The sequence below is a fragment of the Haliaeetus albicilla genome, chromosome Z, assembly GCF_947461875.1.
Source record: "Haliaeetus albicilla chromosome Z, bHalAlb1.1, whole genome shotgun sequence".
Taxonomy (NCBI): Eukaryota; Metazoa; Chordata; class Aves; order Accipitriformes; family Accipitridae; genus Haliaeetus; species Haliaeetus albicilla.
This window is the reverse complement of record NC_091516.1, coordinates 33,026,416-33,049,153: the sequence shown is the minus strand read 5'-3', so window position 1 is coordinate 33,049,153 and position 22,738 is coordinate 33,026,416. Positions and strand designations below refer to the sequence as shown.

Here is a 22,738-nt window from a genome sequence, read left to right as displayed (position 1 = left end):
ATTTTGTGAGTCATGACATAGATATGCTTAAATCAGATAAGCTTCATTTGTAAATTACTGAAGACACAATTACTTTGTAACCAATCAAGCCACAGCTCACCACTACTTCTCATTCATGCAAGCCCTGTAATATTACAAGTAGCCCAGACTAGGAATGAAGTCATTAAAATGGGATTGCAGCAGACTAACTAGCAGCATAAAACATCTTAAATAAATGCATGTCTAGATGCACCCTGCGTCTCCTGTTGATTCCCCTGGGATGTGCCATACACTTTCAAAACCCTCCTCCATGGAAGAGGCCAAAAGAGGGTGAGCAAGCAGGGACTAAGGTGATATGGGAAGGGAACTTCAACGCCCGGCGTCACAGCGTGGTGGGTGCTCTGCCACGGGGCACGATGGCACGCGTGGTTACTGATGCCCCATGCCTTCATTTCTGGTGCCTTGCAAACTGCGCGCTTTCCCTTGGCTACGCTGAGCTCGTTGCTGAGTGGCAACTACAGGAAAGCAGTTTCCAGCTAGGTGGCCAGCGCGAGCTTTGCATTATAAGCAGGGTAACGCACAATTAGAATATGTTACTAGATCTGCACATCACTAATTTCAGTGCGTGGGGAGGACAGCGGAGCAGGGGCTGCTCAGCTGTAGTCCCGTCTCAGGCTCCTTCCCTGCATCCCAGCGGGGCGGTGGAGCCAGCCTGGGGTGCAGTTATTCTGAGCACTCAATCACATGGTCTCAGAAACATCTTAAACTCTGCCCAGCAACGCAGCCAACAGCTTCGCCTCAAAATAAAACAGCCACCCAGGATCTCAGCGTGGCAAGAAAGCCTCTCGTCCAGCCGAGAATATAGGAACTCTGGTACCCAGCAAAAATGTCCGACAAAACCCCCTTCGAAACGGATATGCTGACGCTCACGCGATTTGTTATGGAGAAGGGACGCCGCGTTAAAGGAGCGACAGGGGAGCTGACACAGCTGCTCAACTCCATGCTGACTGCCATAAAGGCCATTTCCTCCGCAGTCAGAAAGGCAGGCCTTGCCCACATGTGAGTCCTACCTAGCGATACGGGGAGGAAGAGGAGGTAGAGAGACAGCTGCTTGCACAGCAAGGCTGGGGAGTGGGCAGGGATTCATAAATACATTCAAAATGTCTTTTTTAAGCCAAGTGACTGTAGGCGTGAGGTCAGAGCCTGGATTATCAAGAGTGGGAAGCGGGAGATCTCTCTTTCTGGAGCATTTTGATATTGGGTGCAAGATAGGCATTTAAACTAACTGCTGTTCTGTAATATTTTAATCTAAAAACGTAAGTCAGAACTTCAATGCACTGCTCACCTTGTTATCCCTTGTAAATGTTGATACTGATGTATTCTTAAATCTACTGTGAATTTGCAAAATATCACAACATGGTATTTTTAATGCAGAGTATCACACCATGATATTTTCTGCTAACATCCAAGCCTGGTGCTGAGCTGTGCAACTCAGGGCTTGACTTATCTTGGGAAGCTGATGTTCTGCCTGACTGCAGTGTAAGTAATGGTCTAAAGCAACAGCCCTGGGAGAAATTACATGCGTTACCATGCATGAGTGCATTTCCCCTTCCTTCCTCAAGTAGTAGCAGAGTTACAGGTGGGGAGTTTTAAAAAGCCCTATATGAAAAACAAACATAAAAATTTGACATCTAGTGGTTTAGCAAATGGAATAAAGAATTGCGTTAGCAAAGCCTGGTATGAACCGAGATGTTCCTCACACAGCAAGGTGAAATGGACATCAGTGTCATTCTTTTAATGGTGATCTATCTGAAACTGTTCAGAGAGCTGGAACATCCTAATAAAACTATGCATTTAAAATATACAGGTTTTGTTATGTATTGAAATATTTGTTTCTGTACATACCTGTGTATGTACGTATGTATACATGCATAAAAAAGACAGGAAATATATTTGTGTAAGTGTAAATTTTTTAAATTTTTTTTGCCATGGAAACACCAAAATGTATGACACTCTGGTTCTTTTTGTGCTTCTGTCGACTATTTGGTTGAGGTTCTCAATGATCTTTGTAAATCATGAATTCAATGTCTCAGTACTATCACCCTCACTTTACAGGCAGGGACCATCATATGTAGAGAGGACATGATACATACTCAAAGTTAACAGCAGCATCAGGCTCCTATGCCCTAACTGTTAAACTATACTTCGTACTTACTAGGTGAAGCTGAGCTGTTTTGCCTCCCTGACTTTTAGAGAAACAGTTGCTTTTATCTCATTTTAATCTTTCAGTATGCAACATCAGAAGTACTTAGTAAGTGGGGAGAACCTCTGTTTGATAGACTAGAGGTGGAATAGCCACCTAGTCGCCAGAACACGCGCCTACTGTGCTTGATGAATCTTCCCTTCAGAAAGAAAACATCCATTAAGGAGCAAATGTCTCTTTCTACAAACAAAAGCTTCAGGTGATGAACGAGAAATATCTAAAGTATCCATACACAGAAGTGAGTAACTTGCGCCATTCAAATTACTGCAACTAACCGTGAAATTTCAGAAATGCCCGTGGTAAACTTTCAATCACGGTGACTGGCTTGCCTACATCTGCATCTGTGAAGTTAGAGAGCTCTGATTTTTCTAGCCCTTCTAAACAGGAGACTGTGAAGTGACTTGTTTAACGTTAAAGAGCTCAGCATATATTTTTAACAAATTTGCCATTCAAAAGTAAAGGAGGACCTTTTCCCAAGCCATAGACTTAAGCTGGGAATGTGCCTGAAAATGCACTAACTGGAGAATGGGTGTTTAGCACTCCCTGAAAATCATGGTCCTTTCCAGTATCTCAGACTTGGCACTCCAAAAGAGAGTGCTCAAACCACTCAGTAATTCTGAAAAGCTCAGGCAGCTTTGAGCTTTGAGTAAGACAAAAAAAACCTACCCTGCCCCCAACTAAGGCCTGCTGCTGACCAGTATCCTAGGGACTAATTAGTTACCCCTTTCCCCTTCTTTCTGCCTCCCCCCCATAATGAATAAAAATGATGTATCTATTCCCTGTATGATCCCTTATACTTCTAAGATGCCCAGACCATGTACATTAGGTCTAAACAGTGCTTCCTCAACTAGCAATCTCAGAAATACGTGTACTACTATATATAGTACTATGCATTATGATATAGTACATCATTAGTATATTGCTAAAATCAGTATAGGGAATGGAAGCATCATTCTAATTCAGCTGAGGATCACCAAATAAAACAGACCTTGATCCTGAGATACAGTTCAGCATGGGGAATTATCTGTGGGTGTCTTTAAAACTTCTGATTTTGGCGTGGCTGGGGACTGAGTGGACGTGGGTTGAAGGACCGTCACAAAGCTCTGAGCAGCCAGTGGCAGAAAACAATGCAGATGTTAACTGTCCCTTCTCCTTCCTCAAAGCTGATGCCAGCTGCTTTGTGGGGCTGCTAGGGAAGCCTGGCACCCACCAGCCGGGCTGTGGGCCCTGGTCCTGTCCTGGAGACCATCCAAGCAGGAGCAAAAGGATGCTGGTAAAGCCCAAAAAAGAATGCCATCACCCTTTCTCTTTCTCATGCACGCTTTTATGTTCCAGCAGCAGCAGGAACTGTCTCCTAATGCATCTTAGCAGTTTAATCCAAAGGTTAGAGGTGTGGGAAGATGAGAGGAAGGAGCCGCCCTGACTTTTTTTTTTTTTTTTCCTAAAAACCTGTAACATTGGCCTCCCTCAGGTTTCTTGACATTTTTACTTTTCTGTAGGTTTGGTATAGCTGGCACTGTGAACGTGACTGGTGATGAAGTGAAGAAGCTGGACGTATTATCCAACTCCCTGGTGATTAATATGCTCCAGTCCTCCTACAGCACCTGCGTCCTGGTCACGGAGGAGAACAAGGAGGCCATCATCACCCCGAAAGAGAAGCGGGTCTGTGCAGCTCCTGCCTTCAGGGGGTTATCGGCTCAGGCAGCAGCAGGTGGCACTCTTGTTTCAAGTATGAAACCTGGGGCTGGCCCCAAACCCAACCCTTCCCGGGGGAATTCAGGAAATTTGCACCATTACTGCATTGTTTTGAGTAGTAACTGTGGTGGATGGAGTGGTTTCAGCAGCTAAAGGAGATGGGGAGGGTAAAATTACTATTAAAGTTTTGTAAAGGTGAGGGGAAATAATTATTTTGGAGCTTGTTAACACACCCCAGATCCCAGGTGTAAGTGTACTATTACATTCCCTGCCTGCCCGTGTAACGGTCTTGGATTACATTAATATTTAGGCAAGATAAAATGAGATAAGAGGCTGGCCGAACTGGGGTTTATGTTACACGTCCAGAGGAAACACCTGACTGCTTCATCAGGCTTGCCCCAGGAGAGATCCTGTTGCAGCAAGATATTGCTCATGCTGACGTAACCTACCCTTTCCCCAAGATATCTTCTTTCCACCTTCTTATCATCAAATCTCACATCACAGGCAAATCCTTTCATTCTGAACAAAACAAAACATATTAACTTGAGGAAGATGCTGGCTTCCAGAATGAGTGACTTCTTTTTCTTTTGAGCGATTTCTTGCATTGCTTGGCAGCAGATGGCTGTTCCTCTCTATCATCAGATTTTGTGCTGTCTGAGCAGAAACGTGCCCTCTCCCATTTCTCTGGCAGGTCCTGCAGGGAGCGGGTGTTGTGCTGCAGGGCCAGCTGGGCCAACAGTGCAGCCTTCTCTGACAAGCCGTGTCAGGCATGCCTGAAGGGATAAACGCAGTCATAAAACATGGGTTTTGTCAAGCAAAAAGAAATAATAGTGCAAGACTACATATCGTTTAATGCTTCCCTTGCCAATTCTGTTTTAGGGTAAATATGTGGTGTGCTTTGATCCCCTCGATGGCTCATCCAACATAGACTGCTTGGCACCAATAGGAACAATATTTGCTATCTACAAAAAGGTAAGAGGATGAACAAAATGCACATGGCATGATTCACTTGGTGAAAGCAAAATGTCTTGGGTATATCAGCTTGCTCAGTTTCTTTCCTAGGTCCTTTGAGTGTCTTTGGGATCAACAGAGCTTTCGAAACAGTAGAAGAGGTAACACTTGAGATTCACAAGTGCTAAAATGCTGCCTAAATTCCCAGAAAGGGGACACTTAGCCCCATGAAATTGTTAGGTGGCAGCACTCCCCCCCTCTCCAGACACAGAGGGGCTTAAATAAAACCCTCTCACCATCAGGCAGCCGGTTAGCTCCTTCAAGTGGTGCTTTACTTGCTGCAGGAAAGCTGAGGGGTGTCGCGGTGCCTGCGAATGACAGCAATTTGTCTTCCTGGGTACAGACTGGGGAGGGCTGACAGTCACTGCCTGGACTGTGTCATGGTTAGCAGTGTGGTGGCCTCCTGGTGCGAGTTGCTATGCCTGTTATGGAGGGGAGTGTCTAAGCCGATGGAGGCCACCTGAGGCTGAAGGAAGCAGTCACCTGCAGCCGCCGGGGCCCTGCCAGCACGTCTGCTCCCGTGGGGCTGCACAGAACAGCAACTGCGCAGCCGACTAACAAACATTAATAGTGAGAGTCATGCCAAGTCTTGTGATTCGACTGCTAATCTCCCAGCAGTTGGTGTTTTTCCTAAAGCCTGAGCTCACAGTCATATGACTACGGGAGACCCTCAGCCATTACTGTTGTGAAGCAACATTTACCGTTCTTGTGACTGCAAAGAAGTCTTTGCAGATTCAGGCGCTACAATTCAAACATATGAAGATACGTTTTTAAAGTATGCTCTCATCTTTTAACTCATCATTTTCAACTGGCTAGTCCTCTTTTTTTAGATTTCTGGTAGGCTATACACTAATCATCACTGTTGAGAATATTCATCTACTAGCAAACCACATAGTTATGGCACAATCTCAACAGGGTCATGGCACAAGCCAAGTGCTGGCGTATGGCTGTCCACACTGTTAATGGTTAGTGCAAACTCACGTCACAGATGCAGCCCAGGCCAGACAACATTGAGACGATGCCTGGGTACGGCTTGTGGAAAGAGCAGCCCAGGGACTACCTCCAGTACCATCTACCGCCTTGGTTTTTGCAGGGATGAGAGCTTAGCTGTATGGATGCAATCCATGCCACATGCCCTTATGGTAAGCAAAGGGGCCCCTACCCTTTTCATTTATCTCTCTAAAGATAGCCTAAAAGACTACAGCACCTCCCAACAGTTACAGTAGGCAATAGCTGCATTGTCCACTGTTCTTAAAGGTGGCAAGCACCATCTTACAAATACTAAACATTAGCTTTCTCTTTAGAAATGTTGTGTTAAGTTACTCTGCCTGGCTGTAAAGGCAAGTGCTCACCGTGACTAACATAGCTTAGCAGGTTGAAATACAGGTTAGATTTCTCTACCATCTTTAACTCACCTGCTAATGTGTGTAGAGACCATAGACTGCCCAGTCTCCCCTAGGATTCTGCTTCAGAATAGAAACATTTCCCAAATAACAATTGTCATTCCCAAAACCTCAAGTTTTCAGTTCATTTTCTGATCTTCTCATACTTCTTGTTGTTCTAATATATATTAACATATTTGTTGTAAATACTGTTTCTAAGTGACTGGATTTCATGTGGGTGGATACCCTTCAGTGCTAATAAAAAGAAAATTATATTACTTTGTACCAATGCTTCATATCCAAGTGAAAACCCTGCTGCTAGGATGAAGCACAGTTTGTCAATTACAAGAGCAACTTGCCAGTTTTCCCTGGTAAGTTAGAAACAATGCTGAATTTACAGACTTTCACTTGTATAATTCTTTCCATTAAAACGGTGGCAGGTACCATTGCCTCCTGCCAGAAAAGCACTGCATCAGTTTCTTAGCAAAAATGACCGGGAAATAAATACCGTATTAGGTTTATTAAATTTTCCACCTGGCTTTTGCTTTCTGAAGCATGGGGGGTGTAGTTAAAAAGACAAGAAACGTCAGAAAAGTGGGGCTGAGGGATGAGCTTTGCTGAATCAACAGAAGTCAGAGCAAGGGATAAGACCTTGACAGTCACTGCAGCTGAGGGGCTCTCAGCTGCTGGTGTGTCAGGATGTCGTGGCAATAAATATTTTTTGCTTCGATTCTTCCCAGTTTTTCATGCCACTGAGCTGAATCTACAGCTCTCAATTCATACTGCACATATACGCTATGAAACTCTGCTGCTTTGTTTCATTCTGGTTTTAATTTGTAACTTTGCCCAATGCCTCAGGTTTATTTTACTTCCTCCCCTGCACTGTCATGAGGACAATGTCCTCCCCTCCACGTAGTCCCTTGTGGAGAAGCTGTAAGAATTCAGGGCAAATGCAAAAGATACTCATGAAATATGTGATACAAATGGAGACCTGGAAACCAAGTCCTTCCAGAGCTGCTCCCAGTGCTGATTAGAACTCCTTCATGTGATGTGGGCAAATCATACATGCAAAAATCTTCACACTCAGCTATCACCTGAGGCCACCCCTATAGCCAGACTCTGTAGACCTTGTTTCATCTGCTTCACACCAACAATGAGCCAAAGTGACTGTGTCAATGCTTGTCAGAGCTTTTCTGCAGTTCCTCTGCCTATTTCAGGACCTTGCATAAGGACTTCTAAAAAGATTTCACTACCGCCATCTCCTAGTCAAAATATAATAGAAAGGAAATCCATCTGTGCACCAGAAAGAAGTGAAAATATTCAGCAGCTATCAGAGTCTACTGGCCAGCTTAATTCCCTGGTTTGTTTCACAGTACATGGTACTTGGCAGGACAAAACTCCTGCAGTCCTAACAAAGAATTATCAGCTGATCTCTAGCTTTTTTGCATTCTGACAAGCTCTGCAAAATGTTTGTTTGAGGCTGAGCTTTTTTCCTTCCTTTTGGAAGCTGGCTCTTGGAAACACAGATGGAAAAACAAGTGAATTCTGCCCAACTGTCCGTCTCCCGAGGGAGGAATTCCCCTATTTTTTTCAGAATAGTCAATAAATATGTGGTTTCTCAGACATATAAACATAGAAAATGCTTTTAAGAGGTAGGACTGAAAAGCTCATCTCAGAAAAATGTATTTTAAATCAATAACATATGTAACCAGCAGTTACGTATACTGTATATACACCATGTTCTATAAAACAAACCTCTTCACTGTATTTATACAAAATTATTCTTTATTTAATGAGGAAAGCATACAAAAAGCTAGGAGAATTATAATATGTTTGCAAATAGTTGTGTGAATGTATGTTTAATTCTGCATTTAATGTTGCAAATAATTAGTCTACTGTAGGCAACCATTGCTTTTGATGTTGAGATGTATGTACCATGGCAATACATTTTTGAAAGAGGAGATGCTATGTACAGCATAACAGTTGGTTCTGTAAAAGATTGTTTAGCAAAGGGTTAGCCACTAGCAGTCAGTATTCAAAGCTCTGGAATATACAAACAGGGGTTTTAACTAGTCTTCCTTCATTATGTGCATTATAACCTCTCTGAATAAGAAGCTTGACATAGAATAATTCCAAAAGACTGCATACCAAATATATTTGTACATGCTATATTTCAGCTCCCATGAAAAGCTGGTTGGCAACTGGATTTTTTTCCACAGAATAACTTTGCAGAATAATAATAATAAAAAATTCTGAGCAAAATACAGCTAAAAACTGTAAGCGAAAGTAATAAAAGTAATAAAATCTTCCAGCTGAAAATGAAAACATTTTGATGTGGAATTACTGTCTTCATATGCCAAGAAAGATGTAGTTTTGGTGTCCCACATCTCAGTTTTGTCTAGATGTTGGCATACATCAAAGAACAGGATCCTCAGGTTACCCTTAGCTTTCCACCTTGCTAGGACCCTGATGGGCACCTGGAAAGTGCCTTGCCACACAGCACAGCAGAGAATTTCTCTGTTTGTTGGAGGAGGAGTGTTTTCCTTTGGAAAATATCTGTGGAAAGCATTCTTGATTTTTTAAGGAATTTACTCAATATTCGTCAAAAATTTTATTTCCTACACAAAAGAGTCTCCACTGATTTTTATTTTTTTAACCAGATATTTTTGGCTAGACCTGATATTTCTATTTAGCTGCTACTCAATCTAATTAAGCCCATGCAGTCACTGAGGAATTGTCTGAGTTTGGAACAACAAAATGCTAAGCCACGTTCTGAAGAAAGGATCTGAGGGGGTTCTCATTTTAATTCCTTGTGAACAACCAACAAAACATCCACAGAAGACCCCCCACAACAGACAAGCTTTTAAAGAAACGTTAGTATCAAGCATTCCCTACCTCCTTTGTAGTCCCAGGAGGTGAAGGCTGGAGCCAGTCCTCCCAAATACTCTTGGCTGTTCTCCTTTCTTACCCCATCAGTCAAACTCTTGTAAGCCGTGGCTGAGGCACACCCCCAGAGCTGGCTGGAAATATTTGCATCAGGTCTCCTTGGGCTATTGTTGTTCAGTGATAACCAAAGTGCCAAATCAAAACACAAGCCAGAAATTGATTAAAAGCATGAAGTAAAATGCCGTGTGAATGTTCTGTGTAGTTATATACACATACCTGCACATACTCACACACTACACATGCAAATGCAGTTGTTCTTTTATATATAATATGAACATTTATATCACTTCAATTACCCATCTGTTCACCAGCAAGACAAATGCACAGTCTTGGTTCCATTGTGTTGCACCATCTACCCTTTTATTCTGCATTACTGGAAGCAACTTTTCTGTAATGTTAATAACTGCATTCACCTCACAGTTATTCCCTCTGAGGGGTGTCAGTATGATAGCTTATGTTTACATTGACAGAAAATTAGTACCTCTGTTCTGTCTCAGATTTCTGATGATCTTGAATTAATAGACTGGGCTGTAATGCTAAGGTATCAGCTTTGTTGCAGGTATCATATTGATTGCATGACATGTATAAAATAACAAACTCTCAATGTCCTGTCCCAGCACGAGTACATACTTGTACCAAACTTGCCCTGAACTAGTGGTTTCAAAGGCCTGCATAGATACAAAAAGGAAATCTGCCCCACATTACTATTGAAGTGTTGTTTTTATTGTTTCTCATAAGAATTTAACCTTCAGTCCAACGATAATTTTTCCTCAGGAAACAGACAACGAGCCCTCTGAAAAAGATGCTTTGCAGCCCGGACGCAATATTGTTGCTGCAGGCTATGCCTTGTACGGCAGTGCTACACTGGTAGCCCTCTCCACGGGGCAAGGAGTGGACTGCTTCATGCTCGATCCGGTACAGTCGTGGTGTTAATCACATTCCCACTATCTTTTAGACCTTTCCATGCGTGGGTTTACTCATTTCTTTACTCCTTGTCTCTGTAATCTAGGCAGTATACACAATTCATTTTTTCACCCACATCCTGGAGCATCCCACCTCCACCTTACAAGTATTTAATAATACACGAGTATGTGGGTTGCAATACCTCTGATTTTTCCACTCGGTGAGAGTTAAACAGTGTTTGAAACCCTGTTCATTCAAACCAGACTGCTGGTGTTTACAAACACTTAAAAAATTTACCCTGAACAGTGTCTTTGCCTCCACTTAAAAGACTCTGCTTTTTTCTTGTTCTTCCATTTTCTGTCTGTAGAAGACCCTCAGCATGTTAAGTGTTTAGCCTGGGGTAAGGACCATTTTTTGATACAGTTCATGCAAAGTGATGTCTTCTTTCCTGAGTGCAATTTAGTTTTATGTCTACGTCCTCTAAGTTGCATACCCAACAATTTGCAAAAGCACAGCCATACCCATACAATCAGACATGTGCCACCCTTCAGTGCCCAGACCAGGAGCCCAACAAGTGTTGCTGGAGGAATGCAGGAAGAACACTGCTCATTTGAGAAACCAGCATTAGATGTGGGCAAAACATGGAGGGGGGGGCTGAGGGGGGTGGGGATGCGGTGGGGTGGGGTGGTGATGAGAGGATACATTATTATCAAAACTCCTTTTAACCTTTATAAATAGTCTCATTCCAAGTGGGAGGAACTGGGAGCTGAACTGCTCTGATTAGAGACGGAGGAAGAGAAGGTGGAAATTGCACTCAACCTGCCGACATCAACACCTGGGGGTGGCCGACCACATTCACTTTAAGATATTTAGGCAAGACAGGCAAGAAAAGTTCAAAGATCAGACGGCCATTCTTAATTTGTAACCTTATGATTTGTGGACAGAGATTCACAATCCATCTGCTTTCAGGGCTGACTAGTGTTCTTTTGGTATGCTAATAGAGTCAAATTGGGTTTTGTTTATAGTACTAATATGACAAGTTTTCATGAACTTAATGCAGATTCTGTGCTTGCTGCTCTCTTTGAAATACTGTGAAGTCATACACAAGACTAGTTCTGAAAGGACCAAGCTGTGCTAGTGTTTCTGCCTTGTCTAGTGTGACAACTGTTACGGAAAATCAACAAAATTTTCTGCTGCTTGCTAATAGCCGGTCTATCCTGTTCTTCTGTAGGCTCTCGGTGAATTTATTTTGGTGGACAGAGATGTTAAAATCAAGAAGAAAGGGAAAGTATATAGTCTCAATGAAGGTTATGCAAAGTATTTTGATCCTGCAATGACAGAATATTTACAAAAGAAGAAATTCCCTGAGGTAAGAAAATATTAGCACTGTACCCAATGTACTGTGCGCTGGCGCGCTAGCAAGCACGCAGTCCTGACCGATGGAAAAGGATTTGAAGGCCTCACTGAGTTCAGCCCCATCTAAGCCTTTCATGCCATCAGGTCCATTTCGGGTATATGTCTGGTTTTTTCTAGTGCCCTGATGTCTTTTATGACTTAAGACTTCAGTAAGTAAATTCATAGCTTGTTTGTCACTGTGTGGAGGAAAATGTGCTGTATATGAAGAACCAGGTTCTTCAACAAAGCTCTGAAACTGTGCTAGCAACATGTGGGGGTACCCTTGTTTTCTAGCTTATCTGAATATGCAGCTCAGTCATATGTGCAGCTAGGCATTTGGGGCTCGATTCCACATACTGCCCAGAAGGTGCTTGCAGGGATCTGGGTGGCATCACCTTCTCCTTCCTGTACATGCTTGCATCTGAGAAATGCAGTATCACTCTTACACTGTCTATTTGCATCACATGGAGCACAAACCAACCCATAGACTGACAAAAGCCAATGGTCTGAGGCACAATTTCACTACATTCTGTTGTTAAGGGGATTATACTGTATCTCTCAGAGACGTAAAGCTGAGAACATCCCATGTCTGATGAACTTTCTCATGTGGACATACAGCTCTGGATGACCTCTAGTCAGTGCTAGGAGGACACAACACAAGCTCTCAATGTGGAAAGCCAAAAGCTCTCTAGAAAGTGTGGTGGTTATGTGACCAGTAAGTCATAACAAAATGTCATGATTTAGAATAGCTCAGGACTGAATTTGTCCAGGAAACTCGTTGTAATGCTCTTCCTGTTAAAAAAAAGCCATAGGATTATTTTTTAAGCTGTAAATTGTCGAGAATACTTACACAGGGCTCATGTACAAATCAGTGTATCCAGCAGAAAACTTCAGGGTGCTGTACCAAGTAAGAGTTTAAACCATAGTCCTGTGAGAAGCTCCTTCTGAGCTGAAAATCTGAATTTACTACATTGGATATACCTACAATCCTGACCTCTTATCAAAACCTCTTTTCCACATTATCAAGATTGTAGCTACAGAGGGTGTCATATCACAGCATTTTAAATATATTAATTCTGAATATTTGAAGTTATTCTGCAACTTCGAAGTCTGCTTTCAGTCCAGCTGTGAGAGAAGCAGAAAACTCCTCCAGCTGGGAAAGAGAAGGAGATCTGTGCTTCTCACTCTGCTCACGTTATGCTGCTGAGCTATGTGTTCATTATAATGCACTAACACCGGATTTATTAATTTGTGTTTTTGCAAACCACCAAAGTGTTGTTTAAAGTAAAACTGTTAAACAAATAGTTAACCCCAGGCAACTATAAAAAAACTGTAGAGATTTCAAACTCAGGGGAAAGACCAGAGTTATTTCACTACAGGCTCGGTGAGGACAGCTCTATCATGTGATTCACTAAATCCTGTAGGTTAGGGCATACAGGAGAAACCTCATTTGCAAACACTATTTTATCTCAAATCTGTGCTTCATTTGAAGAGAACCTATTGAAAGTATTGTTGCACTAACGCAACAGAAGTTGGCAGAACGTGTTTTTGTTACTGTAAAGCAAGCAGCACAGTAGTGCATTGGTTATTTGGGGCAGGGGAAGCCTCCTCAGGGATGCTGAGCAAGCACATTGCTTTGCTGCTCTGAGACGTAGGGTTGTCTGCGTGAGAAGAGACAAGGCACCAATGTTATGGCCACAAAGCACAAGGAAGTGCCCTACCCATCTGAAAGCTTGTTATGAACCCGAGTTTTGGAAACAGCATAACTCAGTTCCTTGATTTAAAAAGGACATTATATTTGCATTGTGAGAGGACATGAGAAAGAAGGTGTTGCCACTTTTCTATAGCATGAAACCTGCTTCCTGGCATCATCTGTAAGCCTTGCCAGCTACAGCTACACTGGTGATGCTCCCACCCTCCTTCCCTGCAGTGCCCAGGTGGACCATTACACAGCTTTGGTCTTTTGCCTTTCTCTCTTCAGCACACAGAAGGGCAGTGGGGGGTATCTGCTGGACACCCTCTGCCTGTGACTTCAGGAGGAACTGACATGTGCCTTCTTACTCAGGCAGGCCACTCTCACCCTATGGCCTTCTGGCCACTAGAAGCCAAGAGACTCAGCATTAATCTCAGCTACTTGCCACTTTCTTATCCCTTTTTTCCTTTGATCCTACTTCTATTTCCTCCTTCCTGTGGTTCTTGGTCAACAGACTGTTCAGATGACTCTCTAACATTGCCACAGAAAACTGAAAAGTTAAAAATAAAACAGGCAAACAAAGTAGGATGTTCTCCACAACATGTCCCAAGTACTGTATCTCTGTCATTGGCAACCAAATATTACAGATCAACCGTTTATGTGGAGAGGAGAGATTTTTCCCTTACTATCTAACAACAGCATCCTAGATCAGGCAGTTTAGACTACAAAGCCATGTTGACCATCAAAGTTTCTTGTGGACCATCATTCACCTAAGGCATCAATTCCAAACTAAAAACACCAGAAAATTGTTGCTGTTCTGCCGGTCAGCTGTAAATCTCCTACCATTGTTATACAGATCTTAGTGGGAAATGTTTGTCTAGACACGTCTTTTCTGGAATGAGAGTCCAGAGTAAAGCTGATTTTTTGTTAAGCATCACAAAATATCCTACTGCTTAACTGTCTTGAAGAGCAAGCTGCTGTTTGCAAGGCTGCCTGTAATGCAACACATTTACTCCAGTCTGCACTATATAATGGGCACTGCTGGGCCAGAAATTGTTTCTGCACAAATTTGACTCTAACTCCTTCCCAAAGTGGGTTTTTCTTCCAGTAATGCTTGCAGGGCCCTAGCCTTTAGCTGGCACTGGCTTACTGTTGGTAGAACTCAGAAACATGCTGTGGGCATTGTCATACTTTGCTTTTCTACTTATTTTTATCTTTGCTTCCTACAGCCACAAGAGAAGTTGAGTCTCATCACAGCTTGTTGATTGAGAGTCATGCAATGGAGACTCCCTGGTTAAGGATTTGTATTAGCAATGCCATCAAAAACTTATCATCAACAGCACATTTCAGCATGAAGCATTGTTCTGCCAGCCGGCCTGGCTGTGCCCAAGTGACATAAAAAAAGCTAATAAACCCACTGTTTTTGTCACTGTATCTGTATGTGGAGTGAGGGATGCGGGGTGTTGCTGCTGTAGTCTGTAGTAAAGACTTTTTTCCCCCCACTCTCCTAGTCATCATAGTTATGCAAGAAAAACATGGTCCTGTTCTGCTGTGGAGGAACATAACTGTCAGAAATGAGTAGAATAAAGAAGTAAAAAAGTGACTTCTATCACATTGTGAAGAAAAAAATCACAGGACCTATCTAAGACATTTTTGTTCCTTTGGGTTAAGCAAGAAAAGCAGCAGAAAGGGTGAAAATAAGAGCAATCACAAGTTTACGCAAACACCATGGACACCGACCAAGGGAACATCAAGGTTCTCCAACTGTTTCATTAGCATCAGCTGAACCAGTGCAAAGTGCTCACTAGGCAAACACACAGATTATCATTACTCAGAACTCAGGATGAATCTCCCTAGCATTCATGCTCTGTTATTTTGTCTGAGAAGAAAGCCTGGGCAATTTGGCAACACACATGCAACACCTATTAACTTTCTCATCTGTAAGAAAAATACATGAGTGACCAAACTAGAGAAACAAGAAGTAACATTTCTAGTAACTGAAAGGACTATTTATTCCTCCCATGGAGGTAGCTGGATGCTAAGAAGGGAAGTGAAAACTTTATTTCAGTCTGTGGTTCAAGTGATATTTGTACCAGAATGGAGGACTTTCTCTTCTGTATTTTTCTCAGCACAGTCTCAGCATTGTATTTCTAGCAGGTGAATTTCTATTAGGGTAAGAAGCAACTAAAACTGTCAGTGGCATCTCATCAGCTTCACATAACACTGTCCATGTACACATAATTGTGTAAAAGACCTGCATGTGAATAGGAAATCTAGCATGTCCCAAATGTATCTGATGACTTGTACACAGGTAGCTCAGCTGTGCAGCTCATGGTCAGTAAATTTTATACATGTGGGTTCTAGACTCCTTATTTGATAATAGAAGCAGTCCTTAGCAGTCTGTTTCAGGGCCTGCTTACGGTCAATATGCTATGACTTTTCTTAATGTTTAACAAACTTTTCTTAAGACTTGCTTCATCACCTTCTGAAACCATGAAAGAGACCTCTTCCTTTGACTGTATTTTTGAAGGTAATTTTAGACTATAATCACATCTTTCCCTGAAAATTGTCTTTTCTTAAACTGCAAACTTGCTTTGGTCTCTCTTTAACACCTCATAAGGTGTTTTGTTCTGAACTCAGATTTTCACAGTTGCAAAGTCACAAGTGCAAACAGCTGTGAGATGCAAAAGCTATCATTTGAAGTCTAAATATGTAATTATTTGATGGTAAGCCGTGAAAAATAAGGGATTAAATACTTAAAAGTATTGTTCAGTTGTCCCTGGAAATAATAGGGCCAGGTTTAAACAAAACTAATTATAAAAGCTCCAGGCTGTGTCTTACCCATTGAGTCTTTCATACTTTGTATTGTTTTCCTCTGAATTTTCAACAGTTCTCCTAATGTGTACAAGAAGAAAGAAGCATGGAAAACAGCACAACTACAGTTGAACAAGGGTTGTTACCTTAGCTGGAACAGTTCTCTGTTCCAATTTTACTACCGGCTGTATCAAATATCCAAGTCTTACATTTAGTGGCTTAGGACTCAACTTCCTACTGTTGTGTTGCATTATACTGTGTAAAGAATCTTTTCCCATTTTAAAAGAGAGTAAACATCAAAACCTCACAGTTGCATGGAAGAGTTTGAAAAAGTGATTTCAAAATATAATGATGTTTTTCTCTATCTGTGTTTTTTCCTCCCACTTGTGGTTTTTTTTCTCCCAGCTAATCTCATGATTTTGCTGGGAAGGGTGACTAACTTGTGATGTCTGAAGGTCTTGGAGCTAGCATTGCTGAACAAGTTTTCTATCTATTTCTCTCAATCTAGTATCAGCACAAGGAGAGCTTTATAGAAAGCACTAAGATCTTTTATTAGACAACTGATCCAGGCAGAAAAAACATGCAGAGATCTTTTCAAACTTGTAGCATTGCAATACACAAATATATATGTGTACTAAATGTGCATGAAGTCCCATCCTCTATTAATTTTCTGGGAAGGTGCAAATTCCTCCTCTACTTCATTGAAGACAGAGTGAGAGATATTAAATGACCAACAGACTTCTTGGCATAGTAGCTTCAGAAAGCTTTCCTTCAGTTTACATTTGTATTGTGTATCTCTCTTTCACAAAGGTACGGTGACACGTTGCTTTTCTCAGGTGGAACTTATTTGGTGTATATAACTTCTATTTTTGCAAGACACCTTGCTTGTCTTCTATGTTTCCTACCTTACCATTTTTATGATCAGCAAACCTGAGACTGATATGAATACTTCCCTGATTGCTCTCACTAAAATGACCTCTCCTTCAACAAAATTAATTTCTAAGCTGCAAGCAAGGAAAACCACATTCATTAATGAATTGCTATCTCCCAAACTAAGCTGCAGAATGAATGCTATGACCAATCTTACAACTTGACAAATAAGCTAGAAGGAAAAAGCTGGAGTCCTCTGGGAATGTCCTCTGGGATGTGTAGCAAAAAGTGACACCTCTCCTCATGACTTGGTTTAGGAACCAGTGAAGGATCAGCAATCAAATGGGTACATTGTTCTGATAATGTGAAGAAGTTTTCACACACTGTTTGCAGGCCTTCCTTTTTTCACAGGCTGGGGGTTGATACCAAATTGTCCACTTAAATTACAGGCACCCTGGTTTCCATACTGTGAGTGCAGCTCTTTAAAGTGCTTATTTTAGAACCCCATAGACAATCACTACATCTTACAAAAGGCTAATCTTCAGGCTGGTTTAGGCAGTACAGTGTCCATAAGCAGCCATTGATTTAAGCAGCTTTGATTCCTGTTTTATAACAAAATTACATTTTGCCATGCTACTAGCTGTCTAGCCTGGTAGATATAATGCTTTATGTTTTTCAGGATGGCAGTTCCCCATATGGTGCCAGGTACGTGGGCTCCATGGTAGCTGATGTTCACCGTACATTGATGTATGGTGGGATCTTCATGTACCCTGCTAATCAGAAGAGTCCTAAAGGAAAGGTAAATCATTTTACTTACTCTCTAGTGAACTTAGTCAACCTAATACCTCTGGTTTTCCTGGAGATGTAGAGGAATAGTTTAGATATATAAACAGATAACAATTTTCCACCCCTGGAGAAAATTATTAATGGACGTGATCGTCAGCAATCGAATTGGCAAGAAATTCGGGCAATTGCCAATTTAGGCCAGAAATTTTCCTGTGTGCTTTTATATTACAAACTACTAAAATGGTTTTCACTGCAAGGGCTTTATTCATTTATCTAAAGAGAAACATTCCAGTACCATAGAAACCCATCCAGATACCTAACCACAACTGGCAGATACAACACAGGCCTATGGAAGACCTCTACACTTTATACTGGCAACTAGAGTCCAGGTGGGATATGCTGAACTCCAGACAGGGTTTTGTCCAATGTTAGACAACCAAGTTTGCCTATGTAACGTTTCCAAAATGTACTGAGCTTGCTATCACAAGCCCTGCAAACACAAGCTTCTACTAACTGATCTGAAAAACTCTGTCAGTGGATGGTGAGTTTCATGCATGCTGAGATCAGTATTCTGGGAAAAGATCACTCCCATTTGGATGCCTGTACAAAACAGACTGTGACTTAATGCAATGCAATGCAGTGAATCCCTGAATCTGCTGGGCCATGGACCACAGTCAGCCTCAACTTTTCTCCTGTAACACCATATACCCTGATTATCAAACTTCTTAACAAATATATTTTAAAAGAGATCTGGTTATACAGCTGATCTATGGAATATATGGACCACCAGTAACCTGCAGGTCATCCTTAGGAAATGGCTCAATGCATAATATATTAGTCATGTTGTTCTGACTTCAAGACCTTCTTCTTTCCTGGTCAATACCATACTTAAAACCTTCTACTCAAATGTTTTTGTATCCTTGGCTGGTATGTACAGGAATCTGCCCTCATAAAACTACTTGCCCTATCTCCCACACTGGTATCAGAACATCCTGATGTCTAGGGACAGAGGACTACTGATTCCATCCTGGTGAGCACGTATTTATCATAAACACAGCAGATCCAAGTGGTCTGTGAAACAAGGAGAACAGGAAAAGAACTCTCTTCAGAATACACAACAGAAAATATCTACATGTTTGTCCAGGCAAATTTGATTTAAATATTTGATACATCATCCCAGAAAACACTCCGCCCCCCCCCCCAAAAAAACCCAACCAAAAAACCCAACCAACCAAACCGCCATTAAATAGTGTTGATCTGTTTGTGTAGCAGAGCAAGAGACAAAAAAGGAATTTGCTGTGTGTGAGAGAAGTGGGTTTGCTGACTGGCCTCTTCAAATTAAACTTTTTGTTTTGAAATCTGTGTTAAACCATTGTTGAAGAGAAAAGATGAGAAATAGGACAAAAGAACAAATGTACAAAGCACTTATATAATTTTATAGAAATCAAGATTTCTGCAAGAGTTAGCCTACATTGACTGCTGGATTCATCTATCTTGCACTCCCATAGTAGAGAAAGCAATGAAAGAAGCAAAACTGTATTATCGTTACAAATAAAAGTTTTCTTCTTTCCTTCTCAGAGTGCATGTGTATGTAGTTCTTCTCACACAAAACTCTTCTTGTTGGAGAGATAATGCCTTTGCGGCAGGTGCCCTGATCATCATTCCCTTGAAAGACAGTCTATGCACTTGGATAGAGAGCTGAGAGGAACCAAATGTCACTGGAATTGATTCAAAGGCTTTCAGGCAAATGTAAATGACATGCATGTAGGCCCCAGCATACAGTGCTCCTTCTTTAAGTTAAAGAAAGAGAACAAAATGCTTAATAAGCAATGCAGAACCAGCCAAACAGATCCTCTTTTCAAATCAGATATGTTAAATAATATTTTTTTATGAACTTAAGGCTTATAGTTCTCTATTAGGTGAAGAATGTTAAAAACTATCTGAAGACAGAGACCATCTGAAGACCCCTGAGTGCAATTGCACCACTAGCTGAAGGAAAACTGTTTTCCTTAAGCCATGTAGTCACAGTTAAGCAAGAAGAAACTCAGCACATGGTTCCACAGTGGTACCACTGCTGTTTTCTGGCTCATGATGCAAAAGTTGGCCAGGCACTAGAGGGGAGCAATGAAGGTTATTGGTCCTATGTTGCCTGCCAGATGGAGTCCTTGTACCTGAAGTAGCACTTCAGTGGGCTTTAAAGATAAGAATGAAGGTAATATGCACTATTTAAGTTTGTGATACATCATGGTTTTATTATAAACAGTGTGATAAAGGAATGATGGGTAGTAAAGTCCTGTGTCCGACTGTTGTAGTTTAACCCCAGCCAGCAACTAAGCACCACGCAGCCACTCACTCAATTCCCTCCCGCCCAGTGGGATGGGGGAGAGAATTATGAAAAAAAAGTGAAACTCCTGTGTTGAGATAAGAACAGTTTAATAGAACAGAAAGGAAGAAACTAATAATGATAATAATAGCAATAAAAAAACAATTTTAAAATGACAATAATAATAATAATGATAACAAAAGGGTTGGAATATACAAGTGATGTACAATGCAATTGCTCACCACCTGCTGACCTGTGCCCAGTCAGTTCCCAAGTGGCAATTCCTCCCAGGCCAACTCCCCCCAGTTTATATACTGGGCATGGCATCACATGGTATGGAATACCCCTTTGGCCAGTTTGGGTCAGCTGCCCTGGCTGTGTCCCTTCCCAACTTCTTGTGCCCCTCCAGCCTTCTTGCTGGCCAGGCATGAGAAGCTGAAAAATCCTTGACTTTTAGTCTAAACACTACTTAGCAACAACTGAAAACAACAGTGTGTTATCAGCATTCTTCTCATACTGAACCCAAAACATAGCACTATACCAGCTACTAGGAAGACAATTAGGTCTATCCCAGCCGAAACCAGGACACCGACCCATTTCTTTGTCTATATACAGTTGCATTCCGTCACGTTTCCTTTTCCCCAGAAAACAGGCTCTCTTTTGCACCTGTGAAAAGCCCTTTAAACATAGTATGTACTAACATTGTCGCACATGAGTGCTTCAAAGACTATCAAAGATTCAACTAAACGTACAGAAACAATGTCTGTTAAAAAATAACCAGCTATCATCTATGTGCTTTTAAATGTAGAAACTTTTGGCATGTGCCAGATAAGTCTGCATTCCACCGGACCATAGGCACCCCAGAGAAAACATTTTTGAAGATGTGAACAGATATCAGGTCCAAACCAAAACTGCCTCCATACCAAAAGGGAAAATTTGCTTTTAATAGTTACTGCAGTTACTTCTGAAAACAGTCACTATCCGGAGGAGTTCAGGCCACTAATATCTATTCACGTTTCTGAAGAGCAGCAATCAAATCCTGAAATTTGAAACTGGGAGCATCAAGTTTCAAACTCCAAAATATCCTGACCAAACACAATGTGATTACCCCAAGCTTTGAGGTAACACATAAAGCCTGTACATGAGAAGAGATTTGGGCTTTTCTTTCCCGGTACTGTTAACTGAGCTGTCTTAACTGTTTTGCTGATGTCTGTGGGCCCAACAGCTACTTTTGACTTTTTTGACAAAATACAGCTTCACTGGTGCTGCACATCAGTATGTCAGCTTGGGAACAACGGTGGTGATGCTTGGATGCAGGGTCAGTACACTCTTCCTCAAAACAGAAGGTGTAAAGGGAGGTGAGAGGGGGAGAGGGAAGAAGGAAGGGCAGACTGAGAGACATTGCTATCTAGGTCAATTGATGTTTGGTAAAAATTTTCCAAAATCACAAAAGGAAGGTTAGGTTCCTGTAAGTCCTTTGGTGTAATTTCCCCCAAAGGCAATCATGTGTTCCCTCTTTCTTTTTAGCTCCGACTTCTCTACGAGTGCAACCCTATGGCTTTCATCATTGAGCAGGCAGGTGGGGTAGCAACTACAGGGACTGAGGCGGTGTTGGACGTGAAACCTGAGAGTATTCACCAGAGAGTCCCTCTTATCCTTGGTTCTCCAGACGACGTGCAAGAATACCTTGCTTGTGTACAGAAACACCAGAAGAGCAGCTAAAGGCTTCTCCACATCAGACCTTGCTCGTTTGTCTTCAATCTACAGGAAAAGCTGTACCTTTCAAGATGGTGGATTCTAGCAATTAGCACCCATCTCTCAGTGAAAATCCTACTTTATGAGAACTAGAAAAACAGTGAGAATGGTTGATGGGAAAACCAAAAATTTCATTTGCAGACAAACGTAAAAATCCTTTAACTCTGATTTATGCAGTGCAAAAGTAGAGACAGAGGCCTGATTATTAAACAGAAGTGACTTATTTTATATAATATTAACAAAAGGAAGTGGATTGTGTCAGTACCCCCATTTGATCTGAAGCTTTACATCTGATATTACATGGTTGGCATTGTTTGACACAGGATTGTCACATCAATATTCGCAATGCCATTATCTGGATTTTCTGTCAGAGGTGTTGTTGCAGTCGCTTTTTATCTTGACAGCCCTGAGAAGACCAAAAGTCTCATGCTGTCTGAAACAGTGTTTTTAAGCTCCAAATTATATATGTCTTCAGTAATTAATAAAGATAAAAAGGCTGCAATGTTGCCAGGGTATTTCAATTCTTATAAGAACAGGAAAATGCCTTGTGCTATTTAGACAGGTAAGCTTTAATGGCACAAATTACAATAAGCCATTGCTATGGATGTGACACTCAAATCATGCCTATTCCCTGTTTATCCCTTGCCCTCTGCAACAGAAGATGAGCTATTGCTGCAATGTGACTGCTACACCTCCTTTTTTTTTTCTACTTAGAAAGGTTCTCATTTCAGATTGAAGCTTGCCCTTTTATATACATTATACTGCTGTTCCTAGCCACTTCCAGCACACTCATCCTGTTGGTGCCTTAGTGCCACGTCTCAGAGTTGACACTGCCTAAGGAGATCAGGAATCAGCTCTGAAACTAGCAGACATTCATTGACTAACGAGAGCAAAAATTATTAATTAAAAGAAATGTGTGATTA

At 41.6% G+C, this 22,738-nt stretch overlaps 1 protein-coding gene across 1 annotated transcript; it reads left to right on the top strand.

The window, feature by feature from the left end:
- Positions 1-751: 751 nt before the first annotated feature.
- Positions 752-22,321, top strand: LOC104317299 (fructose-1,6-bisphosphatase isozyme 2). The gene is made up of 7 exons (XM_009918069.2): positions 752-1,038; positions 3,742-3,904; positions 4,817-4,909; positions 10,051-10,191; positions 11,411-11,548; positions 17,631-17,750; positions 21,588-22,321. Exons 1-7 carry the CDS (start codon positions 866-868, stop codon positions 21,780-21,782), a joined length of 1,023 nt encoding a protein of 340 aa, XP_009916371.1. The 5' UTR covers positions 752-865; the 3' UTR covers positions 21,783-22,321.
- Positions 22,322-22,738: the final 417 nt, after the last annotated feature.